The sequence below is a fragment of the Vulpes vulpes genome, chromosome 7 (assembly GCF_048418805.1).
Source record: "Vulpes vulpes isolate BD-2025 chromosome 7, VulVul3, whole genome shotgun sequence".
NCBI classification, from domain to species: Eukaryota; Metazoa; Chordata; class Mammalia; order Carnivora; family Canidae; genus Vulpes; species Vulpes vulpes.
In genome coordinates, this window is record NC_132786.1 from 101,088,887 (window position 1) to 101,108,757 (window position 19,871).

Sequence of the window (19,871 nt, forward strand, 5' to 3'; positions counted from 1 at the left end):
TTTCAGGGGCCCAGAGAGAAACAGGTTTGACTTCGGAAGGGTTTAGGATTTCTCAAGTTGTACCTATCTTTGATTTGCAAAACTAGTGTCATCCGATAAGTGTATTGCTGGCAGAAGAGGAGGAAGTAATTCGATGTGTTTTTCTAACATTCATTTTGAAAGATACAGAAATACGATTGTAGTCTGCCATGTGTGTTTCCAGGAAAAGGCTAAAAGTTCTTACCAAAGTATCGGCTAGGTCTTTTCGGTAGACATATATCCGACCAGATGCTTCAAGCGATTTGGAGATGGCCAAGTCATTTGGCTGAAGTTCATGCTTTTCTTTATTAAAAAAAAAAAGAGTAATTAGAAACACAAGGGCAGTGGTAGGCATACACAGTATATCTAAAGAGTGAAAATTGCCAAAGAAAAATATTTAAAAGTAACTAGAATGCAGATTTAATTTAGTTCTGCATCCTCTGTGCAACAGCAACAACAGGACCATGGACCTCATTGCTCCACATGCATAAAGTAGAAGCCTCCTGCAATTTCTCCTTAAAATATTTAGTTGTTCTTTACAACAGAGAACAGTTTAGGGAAGAAAGTAAAATTCACTCATAATCCAATCACTCTAAGATTGGTGATGATGATGATAAGATTGGTGACCATATGATGGTGATGTGGTTAAACATTTGGGTATGTTTTTGTTCTGATCTTGATGCAAATGCGTGTAAACAACATTCACACATACATATAGTTGCAATTATTTACACATATGCCATTCATAATTAGTATGGATGCATACACACATGTACATTTGCAGTTTTTGCATATATGGTTTTATATTCCAATTTTATTATAAGCACTTATCCACTTGTCAAAATTATTTATGTATATGTCCTGTTTAATTGGTTACATAACAGTCCCTTATACCATCATGTAATCTTTCCTCTACTGTTGACCAATTTAATAGTTTCCAATGTTTTTGTCACATAAATTAGACGGCAAGATATATGTAAATACTAGCATGCAGGTCTGGCACATAATAGGAGCTTGATAAATGGGATCTATTATTATAGCAGCCATACTATATACTGCTGAAGTCAACAACCTTATGCATAAATCTTTGGCTGTTCATAGGTGATTTTTAAAAATAGATTCCCAGTAATGAAATTACTAGGTCAAAGGGGAATGAATATTTTTTAATGTTTTTGACACGAACTGCCAAATTGCTTTCAAATTCTTACACCGACCAACACTGACCATTCCTTGTGGTAAGTTTGCTATTTAGCTGAAACCAAAAAAAGATTCTCCATTTATTTTAAATTTCTTGATTACTGGTAAAGCTGAGTCTTTTTAAAAGTATTCTTCTATTTGCCTTATTACAAATTATTCCTCCCCTTCAGCCATTTATCTACCATCACTGGAGCTCTCTTATAACACAATAGCCTTCTTTGTAGAAAAATGTCCTCCTCCTAACTAGAAATTACAGACGGGAATTGACTAAGCTAATCCTCAAGTTTATTGCACTGTAACATAATCAGCTTCTATAAGTCAGCCTTATAGTTACCCAGCCTGGTTGGGGAATGCAATATTCCATGTATCTTTTTCTAGATAACTTAATCAGTTCAAAGGCCAAATTTTGTTTTGAACATTTCTGCTTAATACAGAGTACACAAATGATAATCCAATATATTCTTTATGGCCCAGCATTATAAAGATCAATAGCACTTTCATGTCAGGCCATTGACGTGCGTGGTAAATGGTCCCACACGGCTGAGCTCTGAAGTTTTTCCATCTTCTCCCTCTTCCTCTAGCTACAATTTCTTGCAACCCTGTATGTTCCCATGTCCACTTTATACCTGAATTATGAGAGTCCTCTGCCCTTGCAACAGAATAAAATGCCACAGCCTTCTGACAGTCACTTTTCTATTTCCTAAGAATTATTATTTTTTTCTTATTTTCAGGTTTGTCATTACACCATAAAAGATAAAAGCTCATAGAATTTTACGCTCTGAAAAACTAGGCAGGTAGGTTTCTGTTACTACACACATATACTTTACCTACTCCAGGTAGAAAACAGCTAGAAACCTACTGAAAGCCATGAGGATAATAGCACCAGTTCTTTTAGAAAAATCCACAAAACCTACAACACTGAGACATTTTAAAACTTTTTTTTTTTTGACAAAAAGAAAGTAAGAGTAGATTGCATTGTCATTTCATTTTAAAGTAGTATTGAAAACATTATTTATTATAAATTAGGTAATTAGAGCAAGGAATACATTAAACTTTCTTTTTTCCCCTTCTTTTTCTTTATAAAGCATTTTTGTTTGGAGGATATTAAGCTACAGGCAGAAAGGTTCTTAACAGACAAAAAGTACTAATTGATGGGAAATGATGGCACATTTCCAAATCTGTGGGATAATTCAAGAAATAAGCTGGTATTTTTAGAGAAGATTAGCAGTGAGTTTATACACATTAGAACAACGCTGGCCTCCCTGATGAATCTAATTTAATAGAGTGTAAAAATGGTATTTCATGGCCATCAAATAGATACTGGGTAGTAAAAGAGCTACTCATTACTTTCCAGATTCACATGTGGCCCTGGGCTGACTCTGAGTCTGCCCCAAGGGAGAAGGGTCTCAGTTTTGCTACCGTGTTCACCTGGGGTCCTTCCTCCTCTAAAATGGGGACCCAATGACTACTTTTTGTAATGGTACTGTCTTGAGAGACAAATGTTGGTTCTGCTGAAGCTTAATATTGTTTAGAATCAACTAATATTTTTGGTCACTTAAAATTAAATATAATATACATTTATCCTATCTATCTGGCATGCCAGAAATATTTTATTAAAAATCCAACACTGGTTAAAATCCAGGGAGTGCGGATGTTTTTCCCACTTTTGCTCTTTTTCTCTAGATAACGTTTTGATGGGATGCACAATTAGGGCCCCTTGAGAGGGAGGAGAGATTCTCATGAGACCCAAAGAGAAGGGCTATACGGTTTGCATATGTAATTCACTAGCTTGTGGGACCATTTTACCTGCTTCTGGGTAACAAAGCAATACAAGATTCTGTTACACAAATGCATTAACACCAAGTTAAATCCGGATATTGTCCTCCTCCCCCAGCACCATAAGGATAACAAAGGGTCAAGAAATGCCGGGTGTCTGCTCCCCCGCTCCCTCCCACCCTATCTCTGTTTAGTTCACATGGTATTCCCATTTTTCAACTACAGATGCTAAGACACTTTCTTTTTTTTTTTTCAGGGTTAATGAGATATTAAATAAAGATTGTAAGCCAAAAAGGAGGCCAGCAACACTGAGATCGGACAGGCCCCAGTGAAAACGAAGGGGTCTGTTCAGGTCATGTAGATCAATACTCTCAGCTTGTAATCTGTGTGATCTTATTCAAAACAGACAATAAACCATTCTCTGAGGATAAATAAGGCCCTGCAGAAGGAAAAGCTATAACCAGACCTCACTCTCCACGTCCACCTGAAGGAACACTGCCTGTGAGCTTTCAGCTTACTGGAGTTTTTATTTCCTTCAACAGGGAGTCTTTTTAAGTATTAAACTGTCAGGCAGCAATATGACTAGTTCAAGGCTGTCTTTCTTTTTCCTTCCTAGAGTAATTTCATCCTTTAGCAATTTCCCAAGTTAATTTAAATATGAAAATAGAAGGCTTATCTAGAGTATAAAATATGAAAAGCTTTATAATATATTTCAAAACACTGGCATGGCCCTTTATTCAGTTCTTGGGGAGGAAATTCAAGATCCAACAGTACCCAACTGTTGTCATGGAAACGCCTCTGCGAGGCAGCTTCTTATTGTTACTGTGGTCATCCAGCTGCGGACCCAGAAGGGACAAGCCACACATTTACTCTATAAAAATGTCGACTCTCCTTTCAGGGGAGATCCAGTGGAAGATTAATATTCCAGGACAGAAAAGTTTACCCCCAGAGAATGTGACGGCCACCAGAGCCAGATCCTCTTCTGCATGCTGGATCTTTTCTGCCACAACTTTCAGGATCTCATGTGCTGTACTGGAAACTTTTGCCTTCACGCTGACATAGGAGTGCTCCGTTATATACACGTGGCAAAAAACTGCACACAACCAAAAGAAATGTTAGTGAACTGAGAACTGTAGCCAAGAGGTACAGATTTTCTCAAATTAAGGCACCCACCTTCCTATTCTCTTTAGTATAGAACCTACCCAACTAGATTTACATATTCGTGTCTGTACACGGGTGCCTTGTGGGCATACATATAGAAATGTGTGCTTGCCCACACAAGAGATACAGACATCATAAAGCTGGTGAATAAGCATGCCGAGGACCGAGGCTTCCCAAACCATAATGAGAGACCCATGTCACGGAAGCATGCATTCATGGTGGAGATAGCCTGACCACACCACAATGGAATGGGTGGTACATGAACCGTAGCTGAGTCCCTTTTTTGAGGGTTACTGAGATTTCCCAAAGAAGTATATTAAGATACCTAACTCATACATTTTTATTTTATACTCCATTTCTGAATAGTCCCAGTGGCTCATTCAAGAACACCACATTTTGCCATTAGAATTCTCAAAAGCTTGTCTAAAAAATCTGCCAGTTTGCCATGGTTTTTGTGTTCAGGCTTCTTGGTCACTTAATGATGTCCCTGATCAAGATGGGGATGAGTTTGGTTTCTAAACAGAAGTGATGTTTCCAGCCCTTTAAATTTCCTTTTTATTGTCTGCAGGGCAAATAATTATTACTAGGACACCAATACCACCAGGGTGAATCGGGGTCCTGGAAGAAATTTTCTTTATGATTTGAGAGCAGAAAGTGTTTAATAGCAGTGGAGGTAACAGATACATTATTTGCTTCTTGCAGCAGCTACTCTGAATGTATAAAATACTAGCATCTTTCAAAAAGGTAATACACGGAGATATTCTTCTCTACCATATTGCAAAAAATAAAAAAAAGGGGGAGGGCAGTTCCTAGAGAAATCTTATACTCAATTTAAACAGACCCACAAAAATAAACCTAGGATGGTTTCCACACAAAGGCAAATGAAGCAGAAGAAAAACCGTGAGTTTACATGCATAAACCTCAAAGTGAACACGCCACCAGAAACCAGTGACAGCATTCTGCTCTTGGTTTGGTTGGGTGTGTCACTAAAACAGTATCATCTGATAAACAGTTGATTTATATGTTGTCAACAGATACGTGAAAGGCAAAAAAGCTTTTTGTCTTCCACAGAAAAAGAAAATTTTTGAGCAGGACAAGGTCCAGTGCACAACCCACTGAATATGAGGAAAGTTTACACCTTGCTTAATAAACTGATGAACAAAAAGAGGCCGGAGCATCTCGAAATACTTATATTCCTTGTAACACAGCTTGGGAAATTATCCCATAAAATTTAAAGACAAATAAGTCTGGAGGATCAGCAACTAGGAATTAGGAGGTAAGATCATTTCCCTCCCAGCTTCCACAAATACTTTGAAGAAGGAGAAGCATCGGTGGGGACACTTTGCTGTTTAAGTATGGGAGAAGCTGAGCAGGTATGAGACGTTTACACTTAGAATGTCAGCACATACTGAGCGTCTCCTAGTCACACCAGCTTGAATGTTTCCATTGCTGTGTTTCCCCAGGCTCTGTACTCAACTCAACCTTTATGCAAACGGGAGGAAACCATTTCTTGTTCTGCTACAAGGTTGTAACATAGAAGGTAGCACCTTGGTGGGGGAGCAGATAGAAGGTGTCCCCCCTGCCCCTGGTATTGAGAGAGCAGCCGTCTTCCGAGTGGGTCCCAAGCCCTGTCACCCACCGCAGGTGCCCTGGGGGCGTGGTTCCACCCGCCACCTCCTGGCCTTGCAGGATCTCACCCACGCTTCCTTCCTTCTGCTATTCTTTCCCAGAGTCACATCTCTGCATCTCAGAGACTGGCCCCACCCCTGGCCTGCACATTGGCTGTAGTGGACTTTCCAGTCAGTCCCAGGCAATGGGCTGACAGATTGAGAACAGGTGGTACTTCCAGGCCATTTTGCACCTCTACCCAAGAAAGTAGGGAGACTCTTCGCAGTCTCCCTTTTTCCCTTCCTAAATTAAAAATGTTCTTGGTCTCTGGGGTCTGGTGTATGATCTAGAAAACTGCAACACTCAAAGGAAGAACATAAAGGCCATCGTATTGGGTGCTAATGTGCTCATCACAGGGGTTGTGATAGCTAGAAATGCTCAAAGGCGGGCTGATGTGTTAATGCGGGAGAACTGAAGGTGATTAACCACCCTCCACCTACCTCAAACCCTCATTAAAATCATACTCACTTTCCTCTGTTTCAGTCACAGTTCCTCTGTGCTGGAGCCAGTTCTCCTTGAGACTGAATTGGTGGAAGAGGGCTTTATTCTGTGAGGAGCGAGAAAGAGAACAATGAATGAATGCATGCCTGCCCTTTGGAAAACCACAGCTGTTTACAACATGTTCCAAAAAAGCCAGCCAATTTTTCTTTCTTTCTTTCTTTTTTTTTTTTTTTAATGAAACCCACCCATCCAGTCTTAGAGGAATAAATAGGGAGTTGCCTCTATTAATGTATGCGGAGGTGGAGATTCTGAGCAACACAACAGACCCTGGCCAAAGCCAGTAGCAAGCAAAAAGCTCCTATAATTATTCCCTGCAACATGCTGGAGAGTATCAGCGTGATTCTGAACCTCTGGCTAGTACAAACATCCACAGATTCTTCTCTAGAGAGAGACACCCCAATATTAACCATGCTTTTGGATAAAGCAACTTTGGGACAGTTGCATACTTCTGCTGCCTCATGATGATTTGCTTAAGGGAAATAATTATATTATTCATATGATTCTCCACCTGATACATCAGCTTCTACAAAACATGTGCCTGACATCTCTTTTGCATTTGCCCTTCAAGGTGAACACGTTAACACACTCCTTCTTTCTCTTTTTGTCAGGTTGAAAAGTACAAACCTTTTTGCTTATTACTAGACTTCCTCACCCTTGCAGTCAAGATTCTTGTCTTTTTTTCCCCTTTCTTCTTCCTTTTTTTTTTTTTTGCATCAGTGTTTCAAATTCAAATTTATATCACTCTGGGAACACTGGGGAAACTCTCAGATTCCAAAAATATGCAGAATGTCAAGACAAGGGCACATGGCTATGACCGGCTCTGGATCTACAGTAGCACCAGCAAAGTGAAGGGAAAGCAATGCAGGCCACAACCCCAGGCTTCCCTGCCTGCTCCTGTTGTGCTTGAGGCAGTATTCATTTTAATTATGAATAAATGCCAAGTGAGGCAAAGCAAGGTCTCCAAACTGGATGGCCCCACTGTAGATAGAGAAAGGTCTGCCTCACCTTCCTTTGTGGTGAATATTCATCTACGGTGCTGAAAGGGAAGGACAACAAGTTTAGTCTTTGTCTCAAACCCAGAATAATGCAATGATCATCACAAAGGACTAATTTTCAGACATTAGGCAGAGGTTTTTGCTTTTCAGAAAGATAAAACCAGATATTCATTAGGTCACTATGTATAACACCCTTGACATAGGGCTCTGGATTTCGACTGAATCAAGGAAGAAAAGATGCTATCTGCTCAACAGGTATATTTTACTTTTTACCCACAGAGAGTGAGTGCTGAAGGAAGAGTTGGATTTATTCAGTCCACAGAAACTCTAAGTTTTCTCAGCAATTGATAGATTTTGGATGAAATTATTGTTAGTAAGATGGTTAAGTCAGCCAAGGTACATCATTTCCAGAATGTTGCCATGTGTGGTAGAAAGAAGACATTCTGTAGGTCCCCAGCTCAAATTCTTTTCCAGAATCTAGAGATATTTCATAATCTTATACCAAAGAGGTAAAAGTCCTTTATCATTTTCCCAATCTGTTATTTCTCATTTTATGTAAGTTTTTTAAATGGACTGTATTAAGTTCCATGAATGCATCGAATGCATTTAAAGGTATTAAGCTATGAATTCGTTCCCCAAGGGTCACAAGGCCTACCTTACAGCAAAGACCAACTTCCATGTGGGGGATTATTTTGATGTAATAAAGGTTGTCTTTTTCTTTCCTGTTTCATTTATTTGTTCATGTTTTCATACTACAACTTATTATGGTGTAGACTGTGACAAGGGAACACCACTCAAATTCACAACACTTTTTTCTAACATTGTCCTAAACTGCATTTCATTTCTGAATTTCTAAATGTGTGATTTTCATGATTGAAGACTAAAGCTTACACGTGATTTGTTTGCACCCTTAAATTAATTTATATAGACTTCAATTTGTAATAGGATCTCTTTTTACTAAAATTAGGTCAGGCTTTAAATCTCAAATTAATCATCTGAAAGGCCTGAATTAACATTTTCTATGAGAAGTGCCTCTGTGACTGCTGAAATCTTCACAGAAGTTTCTCACAACTTGACAACACATGCATTTCATGTTTACTAAGGAGAAAGCACACTGTACATCAGAGAACAGCAGTTTTTCCCTTCAGATTAACTTTGTGGCTCTATCTGAAAACTGAATAACGTCCCGATGATGTTTTCAATCACCAAAATTGACAAGCAGCGTTAGTGGTAAGTCATGTATTGGCAATCTGAAAGACTAATGATAGATACCTCTGGGATATTTACACATGCCAAAAGTCAGTGAATAAATGGTTTTCTTTAATTCTTCTAAATTGATAAGGAAACCTCAGGGAATCCATAAAATGGAGATTTAAAAATGCCTCATGACTTGGTGAAAGCTACATATAAAACTTTTTTTCCCCTATTCCATTAGAGACAGTTTTTAGCCCCCAAAATGACAAGTTAAATATTTACACTTTTAAAATTAAATAACTTATTAAATAATTGTTTTTGTGTATCTGGGTTGTTATGGCCCAGTTGGTTTCTACCATATCAAACACGATTAAAAAAATAGCCAGTAAGCTTGACTTTATGTTCATTCATTTTGATATTGAAAACAAAATATACAGGCAGCCCAGGTGGCCCAGCGGTTTAGCGCCGCCTTCACCCCAGGGCGTGATCCTGGAAACCCTGGATGGAGTCCCATGTCTGGCTCCCTGCAGGGAACCTGCTTCTCCCTCTGCCTGTGTCTCTGCCTCTCTCTTTGTGTGTCTCTCATGAATAAATAAATAAAAACTTTTAAAAAACAAAACAAAACAAAAAACAAAATATACAACTTACTACTAGAAAAGCTAAGGAATCAAGAAGGATCCCAGATTCAAAGTGTTCAAGATGAACCTTATAAGACACCCAAATTCTATCCCATTTGCTGCTTTCTTTTATTAACTGTAACATAGAAAATTAAATACTCACTGACGGCGGTGCATTCCAAGTATCTTTTGAAATTCTTTCAATTCTTTTTCAAGTATTGGATATTCATATACATCATCCAGTACATTCCTGTATATGGTCTGTGGGGGGTGGTGGAGAAAGAAAAATGGGTAGTTAAATGCTTATTTTGTAAGAATTAGGCCTCATATAATGGTCAACTTGCTGAGGGAATAGGTGGAATGTGGGCCAATGCAGGGGGTTAAACCAGGTACCAGTGAGATCCCAAGTGGGATTCCACCTCCTAGCTTCTCACTTAACTATGTGGCTCTCCCACAGCTTTCAGGGGCCATAAGCAGTCAATGCTGGAAACTTAGGTATACCTGGAAGGCTACTCAAGATTTCCGTGCCTATTCTATATTAAAAAAATAATATCCACATAGTCATTTGGGAAGGAAAAAAATTGACCGAATCCTATTACCCAGTTATTTAAAAAATAACATTAGTTTAGGCACAGTGTTGGTTAAACCAGTTTTTAACTGGATGTCAAAATTATACTTTTTTTAAAAAAAGATTTTATTTATTTAAGACAGAGAGAGAGTACAAGTGATGAGGAGGATCAGAGGGAGAGGGACAAGCAGGCTCCCTGTTAAGTAGGGAGCCCAATGTGGGACTCAATCCCAGGACCCTGAGTTCAAGACCCAAGCTGAAGGCAGACGCTTAACTGAGCCACACAGGCACCCTAAATGACACCTGGCTTTTGAAATCAAAGTGATTTCCTTCATGAAAGACAAAATCAGTTTGAATACTTGTCTATTCTGAAATCCATCAGACCTGCAGCCTGCCTGAATTCCATTCTACCCTTTCTCTGTGTTAACCTGCACAGCTAATATGGTTTTGGTGGCCAAAGGCGGCCAATTGTCTACATATTGTCTCCATGTGAATCATTTGTGTTCAAAAGGTATTGCAGTCTATTAGTGATGAGAGTAACCTATCAGTTTATCTGGGTGGCTCAGTAGATAAAATGTCTGACACTGATTTCAGCGCAGGTCTTGATTTCAGAGTTGTGAGTTTAAGCCTCATATTGGGCTCCACATTGGGCATAGAGCCTATAGAAAGAAAGAAAGAAAGAAAGAAAGAAAGAAAGAAAGAAAGAAAGAAAGAAAGAAAGAAAGAAAGAAAAAAGGAAACATCAGTTTATCTAATTACAATCGTAAATCTAGGTTGGTACCCATTTTGCAAGTTATTATTGCTTAAAATTCTCAAAATACATCACAGTCTGAGAAACTTTCATAATGTATGTCTTGTCAATATAGTTTTTTTAATTATTATTATTTTTATTATTATTTTTTTATTTTTTCAATATAGTTTTTAAGTGATAAACAATGTTTTATACAAATATTGTATATATGGGACTGGTTAGTTCAAACTTAGAATAAATCTCAACATATTAAATAGTGTCAAGTTTTCATCATTCCATCTGCAATCAAAATTCCCATGAATTATATAAAATAACCTTAAATTAGCAAACGTAAAACATTTTTTTCATACAATTAAAAAAATTCGATGTACAGAATATCAGGCCTCAAAAATCAAAATAAATTAATATTTTCTTTGAATATTACAAAAAAGTTGCATGACTGCAACTTACCAGAGATTTTTGAAATGCATAGCTGAAAATAAAATCAGTCACTTGGCATCAAAGAATATCCTGAAATTTTACACTACCTTTAAGAACATTTTTGAATGTTCATCTTCATGTAACCAGTCTTTGTAGAGAGCAATCCATTGGGACACAAGATGTAAGACCTTACGTTTCCGACAAGGAACATCTGAGTTTTCTTCTTTGCCTTGATACTTCTTAGCAGAATAGGTGCAAGTGGTTAAGAAAGAATATTGCATTGTTGGAAAAAAATATGAAGAGATCCATTTATTCTTATTTTCATAAAACATGCTAAAGCATTTTCCAAAGGATCTACAAGTATCTAAGCAAGTGGGAAGAAAATAATATGTGTAAGAAGTGCAAAAGGTATGCACCAGGAAAATGATTTCCATGTGCTTGGTGGCAGGTCGTGAAGGTTAATTAGATGATTTGCACTGACAGCTGCTGACACAGTTCCACAGGCACCATGGGTCGATGCCACCATGAAGAGATTCTAAGTGGCCCATGAATTTCAAGGATGGCTACAAGAGATCTGTCCTTATTACATAGGTAGACATTTTTCAAAAAAGTTACATCAGAACTAGGCCAGATATCCTTTGATCTTCAGAAATTCACAATTTATAAAACCAGTTACTTCTCAATTAGTCCCAAATGTGCACAGATTTCTGGAGTATAATTTGCGATATGATTTAAATGCCCACCCCCGGAATTTGCTTGGAAAAAAGGACTAGATAAATGTACAAACATAATTAAAAAGGACTGCTAACTTTCATTTTCATTGGAATAAAAGAAAAGTACAGTAGAAATAACCTAAATGCTTCAAATACTGTGGATAGTTAACTAAATCGTCACATATCCATTAGTAGGCAATCTACAGCCATAAAACTGATGATCCAGTAGTGCATTTACTGACAGTCAACATTCACAGTGTACTGTTGAGTAGGAAAGCAAGTAAGAAAATATGTTGGGATCATCTACTTCTATTAACTGCGGTTATTTATAAGAAAAATTTCATTACCTGGAATAGTATATACCGAAAGTTAACAGTGGCTAACTGTGCTGTTAAAATTACATAAAAATAATAACCCCAAAAGCAATGTGTTTAAAGAATGAGACAGAAGCTTGGCATTTTCCAAACCAACCTAGTGTTTTTGTTCCCCAAACTATCATTTCTGACTATCTTGGACACAATGGAAAGCTAAGTAGGAAAAGGAAATGCTGATACCAAAGACAGGTAGCTTTGGGGTTACTGGACAGGTTTCTACACTCTTTTTTTTTTTTTTTTTAAAGATTTATTTATTTATTTATTTATTTATTTATTTATTTATTTGAGAGAGAGAGAGAGACAGAGGCAAAGACACAGGAGGGAAAAGCAGGCTCTATGCCAGGAGCCCGACGTGGGACTCAATCCCGGGACTCCAGGATCACGCCCTGGGCCAAAGGCAGGCGCTAAACCGCTAAGCCACCCAGAGATCCCCAGTTTCTACACTCTTTAATTGCTGATATATAACAGCAAAATAGGAATATCTATGTCAGCCTTTGTAAATATCTTAAAACATATTTTAGTCTCTGTCTCCTTATTCTGTAAAAATACATGAAGGCCATTTGATTTTTTTGATTTCTATATGTGAAATAAACTCAGGCAAACAAAGAATCTGGGAAAATACCTATTCTTTCCTAGTTTTTCTCTTAACAGGCAAAATATAAAAATTTATAGCCTGTATTATTTCCACTTGTACAAATGTTATATTCTTTTCCTGTGACTATTATGACCTCACCTATAAAGAAGAAAAACTGGAAAATCAGGAAATACTGACAACTTCTTTCTTTTAGGTCAGCATGCATAAGTCAAGAAGGGAGTTTTTTAGTACTGCATCTACGCTTGACAATTATGGATCTGCAGGATTGAGCCAATTTAGCCATGGCATTGAGCCATTGCCCTTCTCCAGTTACTACCATTTACTTGTTTAATCTTGTTCTCCCTACAAGATGTTTTTTAAGAACATTTCCTTTTTTTTTTTTTTTAAGAACATTTCCTGATTAAATTTAATATTTGGATTATTCTGTTTTCTATATCAAGGTATATTCACTCTTACACATTTTGCCCATGCTAGATTATATTGACATATAAATGTAGCTAGAGGAGGGGAATAGTAGGAAGGTATTGGATGACGGTTATACCTTCATGTAGTGCACTGAACATTAGCTAGCCTAGGGCTGGGAGCTTACGTAATGCTCTTTATGATGATAAAAGCTGAAAAGTATAAAATTCTATCACAGTAAAAGTACCCATCTAAGATAACCACACACGGCATAAATGGCTCTAATCTATAAATAATGTTTGAAAACAATGGGAGAAAAAAAAGAAAACAATGGGAGATAAACAACAAAAAGTAATTCAGACCACTCTTCAGAAGGTGATGGTAGTGGGATATATAATATAGCTTCACTAAGGCGTACATAAAAATCAAATATGGATGCTGCATTTTTGTTTATGGTTCATATTATTTCACAAAAAGCAGAGTCTGCAAATATACTGAAATAATCATGTAGGAATCTGGATTTCATGGGTTTTTACAATTAGTAAAAAGGCTGCTAAGAATTTGAACTAAAATTTTCATATAGAATGTCTTAGTCAAAGACTCAAAACATGGTCAGAGCCAAGTAAGTTTTAGAGATTCTTTAGGGAAATCCTATGAGGCATTAAATTACTCAATAATAATCACAAATAATATAGGATTCTATTTATTTATTTACTCACTTTTTTTAGAGAGAAGGGGGGAGGGGCAGAGGGAGAGAGAGAATCTTAAACAGGTTCCATGCCCAGCATGGAGCCTAACCCAGGGCTTGACCTCACAACCCTGAGATCATGACTTGAGCCGAGATCACAGTTGGATGTTTAGCCAACTGAACCACCCAGGTGCCCCTATTAAGAACCTATTAAAAACAATAGGTTAAAGGCATCTATTTGCTATGAAACAAACTATATGGTTTAATAGGCTGTAATACTTTTAGAAAAGTTGTTAGCATTAAAATGTAGAAGAAATGAGCTCATAGCTACTTTTCCACAACACTGTTAAAGAAGGAGAACCTGAAAACCTTGTAATTGTTGCAGAATTTCTTAGTAACACCCCATTGGAAGCTGTGGAAGAAATCTGGTTTTGAAATACTCCAAATTCAAAACTAATAATGTTTGAAGATGAATTTTATGAACTGGTTTGAAGAAGTTCCACAAGATCTGTAGCTTTGAATGGCCATATGAACATAGCAAAGCACTAACAAGTAACTACAATTTCTACTTTATATATTTATTAAGAAATATTTTATTTCAGTTATGCCCTTTACGGAGTCTTAAGATAATCTTTCAAGCAGGAAAAGGCTATAATAAAGTCGGGGAGAAATGTAACAATTATTTAACAGGAAAAGAATATTACCAAGACCATTTCCATTAGGGGTCAATAAAATTCAGGTATGCCGAAAAAAACATTCCATTTTCCTAAAAATGTTCACTGGGGCTCTGGTGGAACCTTCAAGTTTGGTTTGATAAATACCTGACAGTAAACAGGCTTCTTAAATGCTTCTGAAGCATCTTCCTTGAACATTGGGAGTCAAGGGAGACTGAGTCAATTAACTTGGCTTTTTGGCCTTTCAACTGTTGCATCATTCCAGCTAATGTAACAAATCATAAAGCTTCCTTAACTGATCATTAACCTTCTAATCACATCCGTCATTCTAACAGTGCATGTCTTCACAAAGCTTCTGAAAAGATGGAAGTTGCTTCCAGGGAAGAGTTTAGACTTCCCATGTGGGGGACGGCTCATCTGGCCCCGGGACACTTGCCGAGAAACATGGTATCACGTACGTACATTTTCCTGTCCAAGTGCCCCGACACTAAGCACTTGATTGTCTTACAGGTTCACTTATTGCCAGTACACTCAACCTCTTGACTGTGGGGTTAACCCCATGGGCCAAACTTACCGCCAGATTTCTTAAGTCTTGAGACCTACGTTTGAAGAAAACAATACAAACAGTACAATTTACCTGCAACCTAGAAGGTGAAACAGCAGCCCTGCTTTCCAGTTCCCTGTCTATTCTGTCTCATTTCATCTTTTACCTTGGACATCATTACATTAATATTTAACATATCCACACTCTACAGAGGGGCTGAGTAAATTAAGAAAGGCAGTTAATTCCTAATGCGAGACATCTGTCTGAGAGGAAGCCGACACAGCATCCTGAAGTTAATGAAGGATATTGCCTCAACAGCGCCTGGCACAAGTCATCAGTTGTCATGAAGACAGTGTACGTGAGAAGGAAGTCATCAAGGAGGGTCTCTGCAAAGAAAGAAAAACAAACACAAGGTAAGCAAACCAGTGATCAGAAGGGCAACTGCTTATCCAGGCTCTCAAACAGTGTGTGGCAGAAATATGATAAATGGCGGTGGGTGTGGAAGGGGTTAGGATGGGAGAATTTTAGCCACATTATACATTATTTATTGAAGTTAAGATTTTTTTCCCAACTCTGTACACAGAATACCCCAAGCAATGAGATTATCTTTTGATGCAAGGCTCTCTAAATCTACAACTTTTATCATCTTTTTTTGCTCTCTAAAACATCTTTTATTTCTGTGGGTAAAGATGTAATGGAAAGCCAATGCATAAATAATGTCCTTTTAAAAATAAATTTTGTAGTATTTCTGGGGTATATCTCCAGTCCTACAGGGAATGAAGCCTGCATGTTCTAATAAATTAAGGCTTTCTAAAGCCATTTACCTAAGTCTCGGGCAAGAATAATGGATAATAAAACTCAGAGGATACACGTCAGGTTCCAAGGCCATTCACCTTTCTTTCTCAAAAGCATTTGTAAGAAGTTGGGAAAATGGTGGGTGATGCTGTTATTGCTGTGGAGAGAGACAGAGCTAGGCCCTGTTAAAAATAGGGCATAGGTATAAAGTAGCACAATATACTCCTTCCCAATCCCCTCCCTACCTCCTCAACTGACAAAAACAGGTTTGATTTTTATTGCCTCTTGACCTTGAGTATTGTTGGAAAAGTCCAGCTTATGTATAATACGCAACAGCTAACGAGGTAAACTCTGACCCCCCCAATATAATTTCCAAATTGATAGAAAAAATTACATGCAGGATGCAAAGTAGACCTCTTGCCATAATAGTCTTTATCCAACCTCCTTAATTTAAAATTCATTTTACTATATAGTTTCATTTTCATGTCTTTTACATCCTGGACATCAAATTTCTAGTCATTTGAAATAGTAATTTATCAGTCGTAAGAATAATGAGCTTGTATACACAATAGCATTTATGCTCTCCAAGAGCTATACTAAGTGTGTAAGTAGAGAGAACTGCCCCATATAGAGCTCTGTTGAAGACTGGAAAAAAAAATCCCAGAATTTTTAGAAATAACCAAGAACATTTGCTATAAATATTGATCAATATGAAACAAGGCTATGTTTATGAACATAAAACTCTGATATAAAGAGGTTAGTGAATGGCAGCTACAGTCCTTTATCAGCTGTCCCCACTTAATTGTTTTGTTTGATTCTAGAACATCAATAATCCCAATTTATGCAAATAAGCAGTTGCAAATGGTAATGTTAAGAAACCCCTTGCTTTCTAATTGCAAAATGCCCTTAAGTGAAATGAACCAGAGATGCTAGTGAAGAGTATTAAGTAAGCTTTTTTTCCAAAGACATTTACTTATTTATACTAAGTAACAGTGTAAGTTTATCAAATGGTACCTATAATGTATAGTAAGCCTACACTTCTAATGTTGTATTGCACTGCAATCAATACATTAACAATCGCTGCTCCATGTTACTGTTACTTGTCAAAGCAAGTTCTCAAACAGATGTGTCTGAGCCTTGCTAGGCATAAACGAAGATCTCTACACTCGAACTGTGTGAAGGGAAAGCACAGTGTGTGAAGGGAAAGGCAAGTAACTGTGGGAACATGGCTGGTTGGACAATTTATTTTTTAAAAATTTTAAAAGATTTTATTTATTTATTCATGAGAGACACAGAGGCAGAGACACAGGCAGAGGGAAAAGGCTTCCCTCCTTCCCTGAGGGGAGCGTGACGTGGGCAGAACCCCAGGATCATGCCCTGAGCTGAAGGCAGACGCTCAACCACTGAGCCACCCAGGCGCCCCTCATTGGACAATTTAGGGTGAGTGCACATCCATGGCCAGGAAGCACAGAAGACCTAAGAGTTAGTTCTCTCCTAACAGCCCTGTTTACAAAAGTTACTGGTAAACTGTGACCACCAATGTAATTTACAAATTTACAGGCAGATTCCATGGAATTTCTTTTTTTTTTAATTTTTTAAAATTTATTTATGATAGTCACACACACACACACACACACACACACACACACACACACACACACAGAGAGAGAGGCAGAGACACAGGCTCCATGCACTGGGAGCCCGACATGGGATTCAATCCCGGGTCTCCAGGATCGCGCCCTGGGCCAAAGGCAGGCGCTAAACCGCTGCGCCACCCAGGGATCCCTCCATGGAGTTTCAAATATTTATATGCACAAGAAGGCAAGAGAAGCTGTATTATAAGGTCTGCCCCCCAAATTAATCTGGCAGCATCAGTTCATTACCTGGTTATCCCACTGAAAAACTTCGAAATATGTATTTAGGAAGCTTTGTCTGTCCTTCACGCCAGTTTTTAAGATAGCTTCAAGAAAAATCAAACAGGGATGCCTGGGTGGTTCAGTGGTTGAATGTCTGCCTTTGGCTCAGGGCATGATCCCAGGGTTCCGGGATCGAGTCCCACTCAGGCCTGCTTCACCCTCTGCCTTTGTCTCTGCCTCTCTCTCTGTCTCTCATGAATAAATAAAATCTTAAAAAGAAAAAAGAAAAATCAAACAATGGCATAGTGTCTGAATCCCCTAGATATTTTGAAATACAGCTTGAAAACTATTACTCTGGGACACTACTGAACAAGGGATGTTCACAAATTCTAACACTGCTCTGTACTAAAATTTGGCTGATGAAAAGCCTCAATTTCTCTTGTCTCATTAGAAATTGAGTCTTTTTTGCATTCAATATTAGATACAGGCAGCCAGAACCACAGAATAGTCAAGAATCTACTTTAGGTTTCTCTGTGGGGCCCTTACAGATCAGAACCAATGACAGGCATAAGCCACTAGGTGAGGGCCCTGAGAACCTCACACAGTCAACATTCAGAATGCTTGATGTAACATAGGTTCAGACTCTTTTTGAATGTTCTTACACTTAGCTTATTTAAGGAGTTAGAACTACTCTCTAATCAAAATTTACTCCATTAGCAACCGAGATGAAAAAGAATGCCATTAAACTCTGACATAACCAGTCATTCCATTCTGGAACAGCCTTGGATAATGAGGCTGAGTGACTCTCAGACTCTGGTTTGTGTGGTGGCAAAGCCATTTGGCATTCAATTCAATTAATGAGCTCACATATGACAATATTTTGTTAAGGGCTTTGACCCAGAAATGCTTTCCCCTAAGCTACTACCATATTTAATATTCAACAGCATTTACCTAATTATCTCCCTGCCATAGAAATATTAATTAAAATAAAAACAACGAGGCTACATAAAAACATTTCCAGTTAAAATCTTACTGAACAGCTAAAAATCCTAATGAAAAGAACAGATTCCCAATACCCTTCATACAAATCTTTCCCTATTTAACTAGCATATGAAATTTTTCTTTATATAAAGAGCTTTCCCGTACTCTTTTCCAGCACTGGTATTTTTTTTTTTTTTTTTTGCTGTGGGTGAAAGTAATTGAATGATATAATCAAAATGACACACTTCAAATAAAAATGCATTTTATAATAGCCATGTATCAAAAAAGCCTGTCCCATGGTATTCAGAGATATTTTTAGAACCACAATGGCTATATAAATGATCCCCTGAAGACTATTAGCCAACAATAGCCATTTAGAAAGACTAGCACATCCTCTGGCATCCACATTAAAACACTATAATTATCTATTATACTATATAGTGCTTAATTAACAGTAATTTAAGACTCTAGGCAGAGAAACACCTTTGCGCATAAAAGTATCTTTCATTTAAACAAATTCATAGTTGCCATATACACTAACATTCTGAATAAAAACATACATTCATTTTGCTTTTTAAACTCTCTGAATACCTAGGTATTAATATACAAAAATCTTTCCTTTGAAATTCTATTCATTATATAAATCACTAAATCTAATCCCAAATTCCTGGCTCATCACTGACAAAAATACTCAGCCATCCTTTTGGGAATATCCCCTCTACTCTCCTCAAATAAAAGAATATTTATGGTGTGGCTTTTTTAAATACAGGTAGTACTCTTGCAGTATTAAAGAAACATGCTACTAACAGTCAAGCAAATACTATAACAATTTTAAGCACTAAGTTCACTTGAAATAAAATATATCAAATTTTAGTCAAAATCTAAAGCTTTGATAGAAATGGCTCTAAAATTCACATCTACTATTCACCATAATGATGTTAATACAGGACTTTTCTCTCTCATCTGTTACTGTTTTAATTTTAAGGTATAAGAAAAGAATTGTCCATTTTTACTTGATTTTACTTAAATGTATTTTTCTTTTATGCAGAAATTAAAATATTTTCTCATTCTCATTTTTACTGTACCAAGCACTAAAAACTTTCATTTATTTCTGTAAAATACAAGTGTTTCTAGAGCATCCTAGAGTTGTGTCAGATGGACTAGTAATTGGTTTGGTACAGATCCTTTTTATAGGGTTCTGTTATGTAAATGTAATTAAATCAGAAGAACTGATCTAAATGTTTCAAAAGGTCTAAGCTTGATGCCTTTTATTTATTTATTTATTTTTGGTGTAAGTGAATTGCCAAGAAAGCAGATAAAAATTTTGACAGGTAACTGCCTATAGTTGCTACTTAAACTAAGTATGGTAACATGAGTATTCAA

The 19,871-nt window shown here is 37.3% G+C and overlaps 1 protein-coding gene across 1 annotated transcript in view; it reads right to left on the reverse strand.

Annotated features, from left to right (window-relative positions):
- The window catches only part of RAPGEF5 (Rap guanine nucleotide exchange factor 5), a 228,835-nt gene that overhangs the window by 31,109 nt on the left and 177,855 nt on the right, over positions 1 to 19,871 (reverse strand). Inside the window, exons 12-18 of the mRNA XM_072764532.1 lie at positions 15,164 to 15,242; positions 10,974 to 11,118; positions 9,291 to 9,388; positions 7,327 to 7,357; positions 6,289 to 6,367; positions 3,935 to 4,084; positions 224 to 321 (exon numbers count right to left, since the gene is read on the reverse strand). Coding sequence (XP_072620633.1) covers positions 224 to 321; positions 3,935 to 4,084; positions 6,289 to 6,367; positions 7,327 to 7,357; positions 9,291 to 9,388; positions 10,974 to 11,118; positions 15,164 to 15,242 — 680 coding nt within the window. The remainder of the gene's footprint in view (positions 1 to 223; positions 322 to 3,934; positions 4,085 to 6,288; positions 6,368 to 7,326; positions 7,358 to 9,290; positions 9,389 to 10,973; positions 11,119 to 15,163; positions 15,243 to 19,871) is intronic.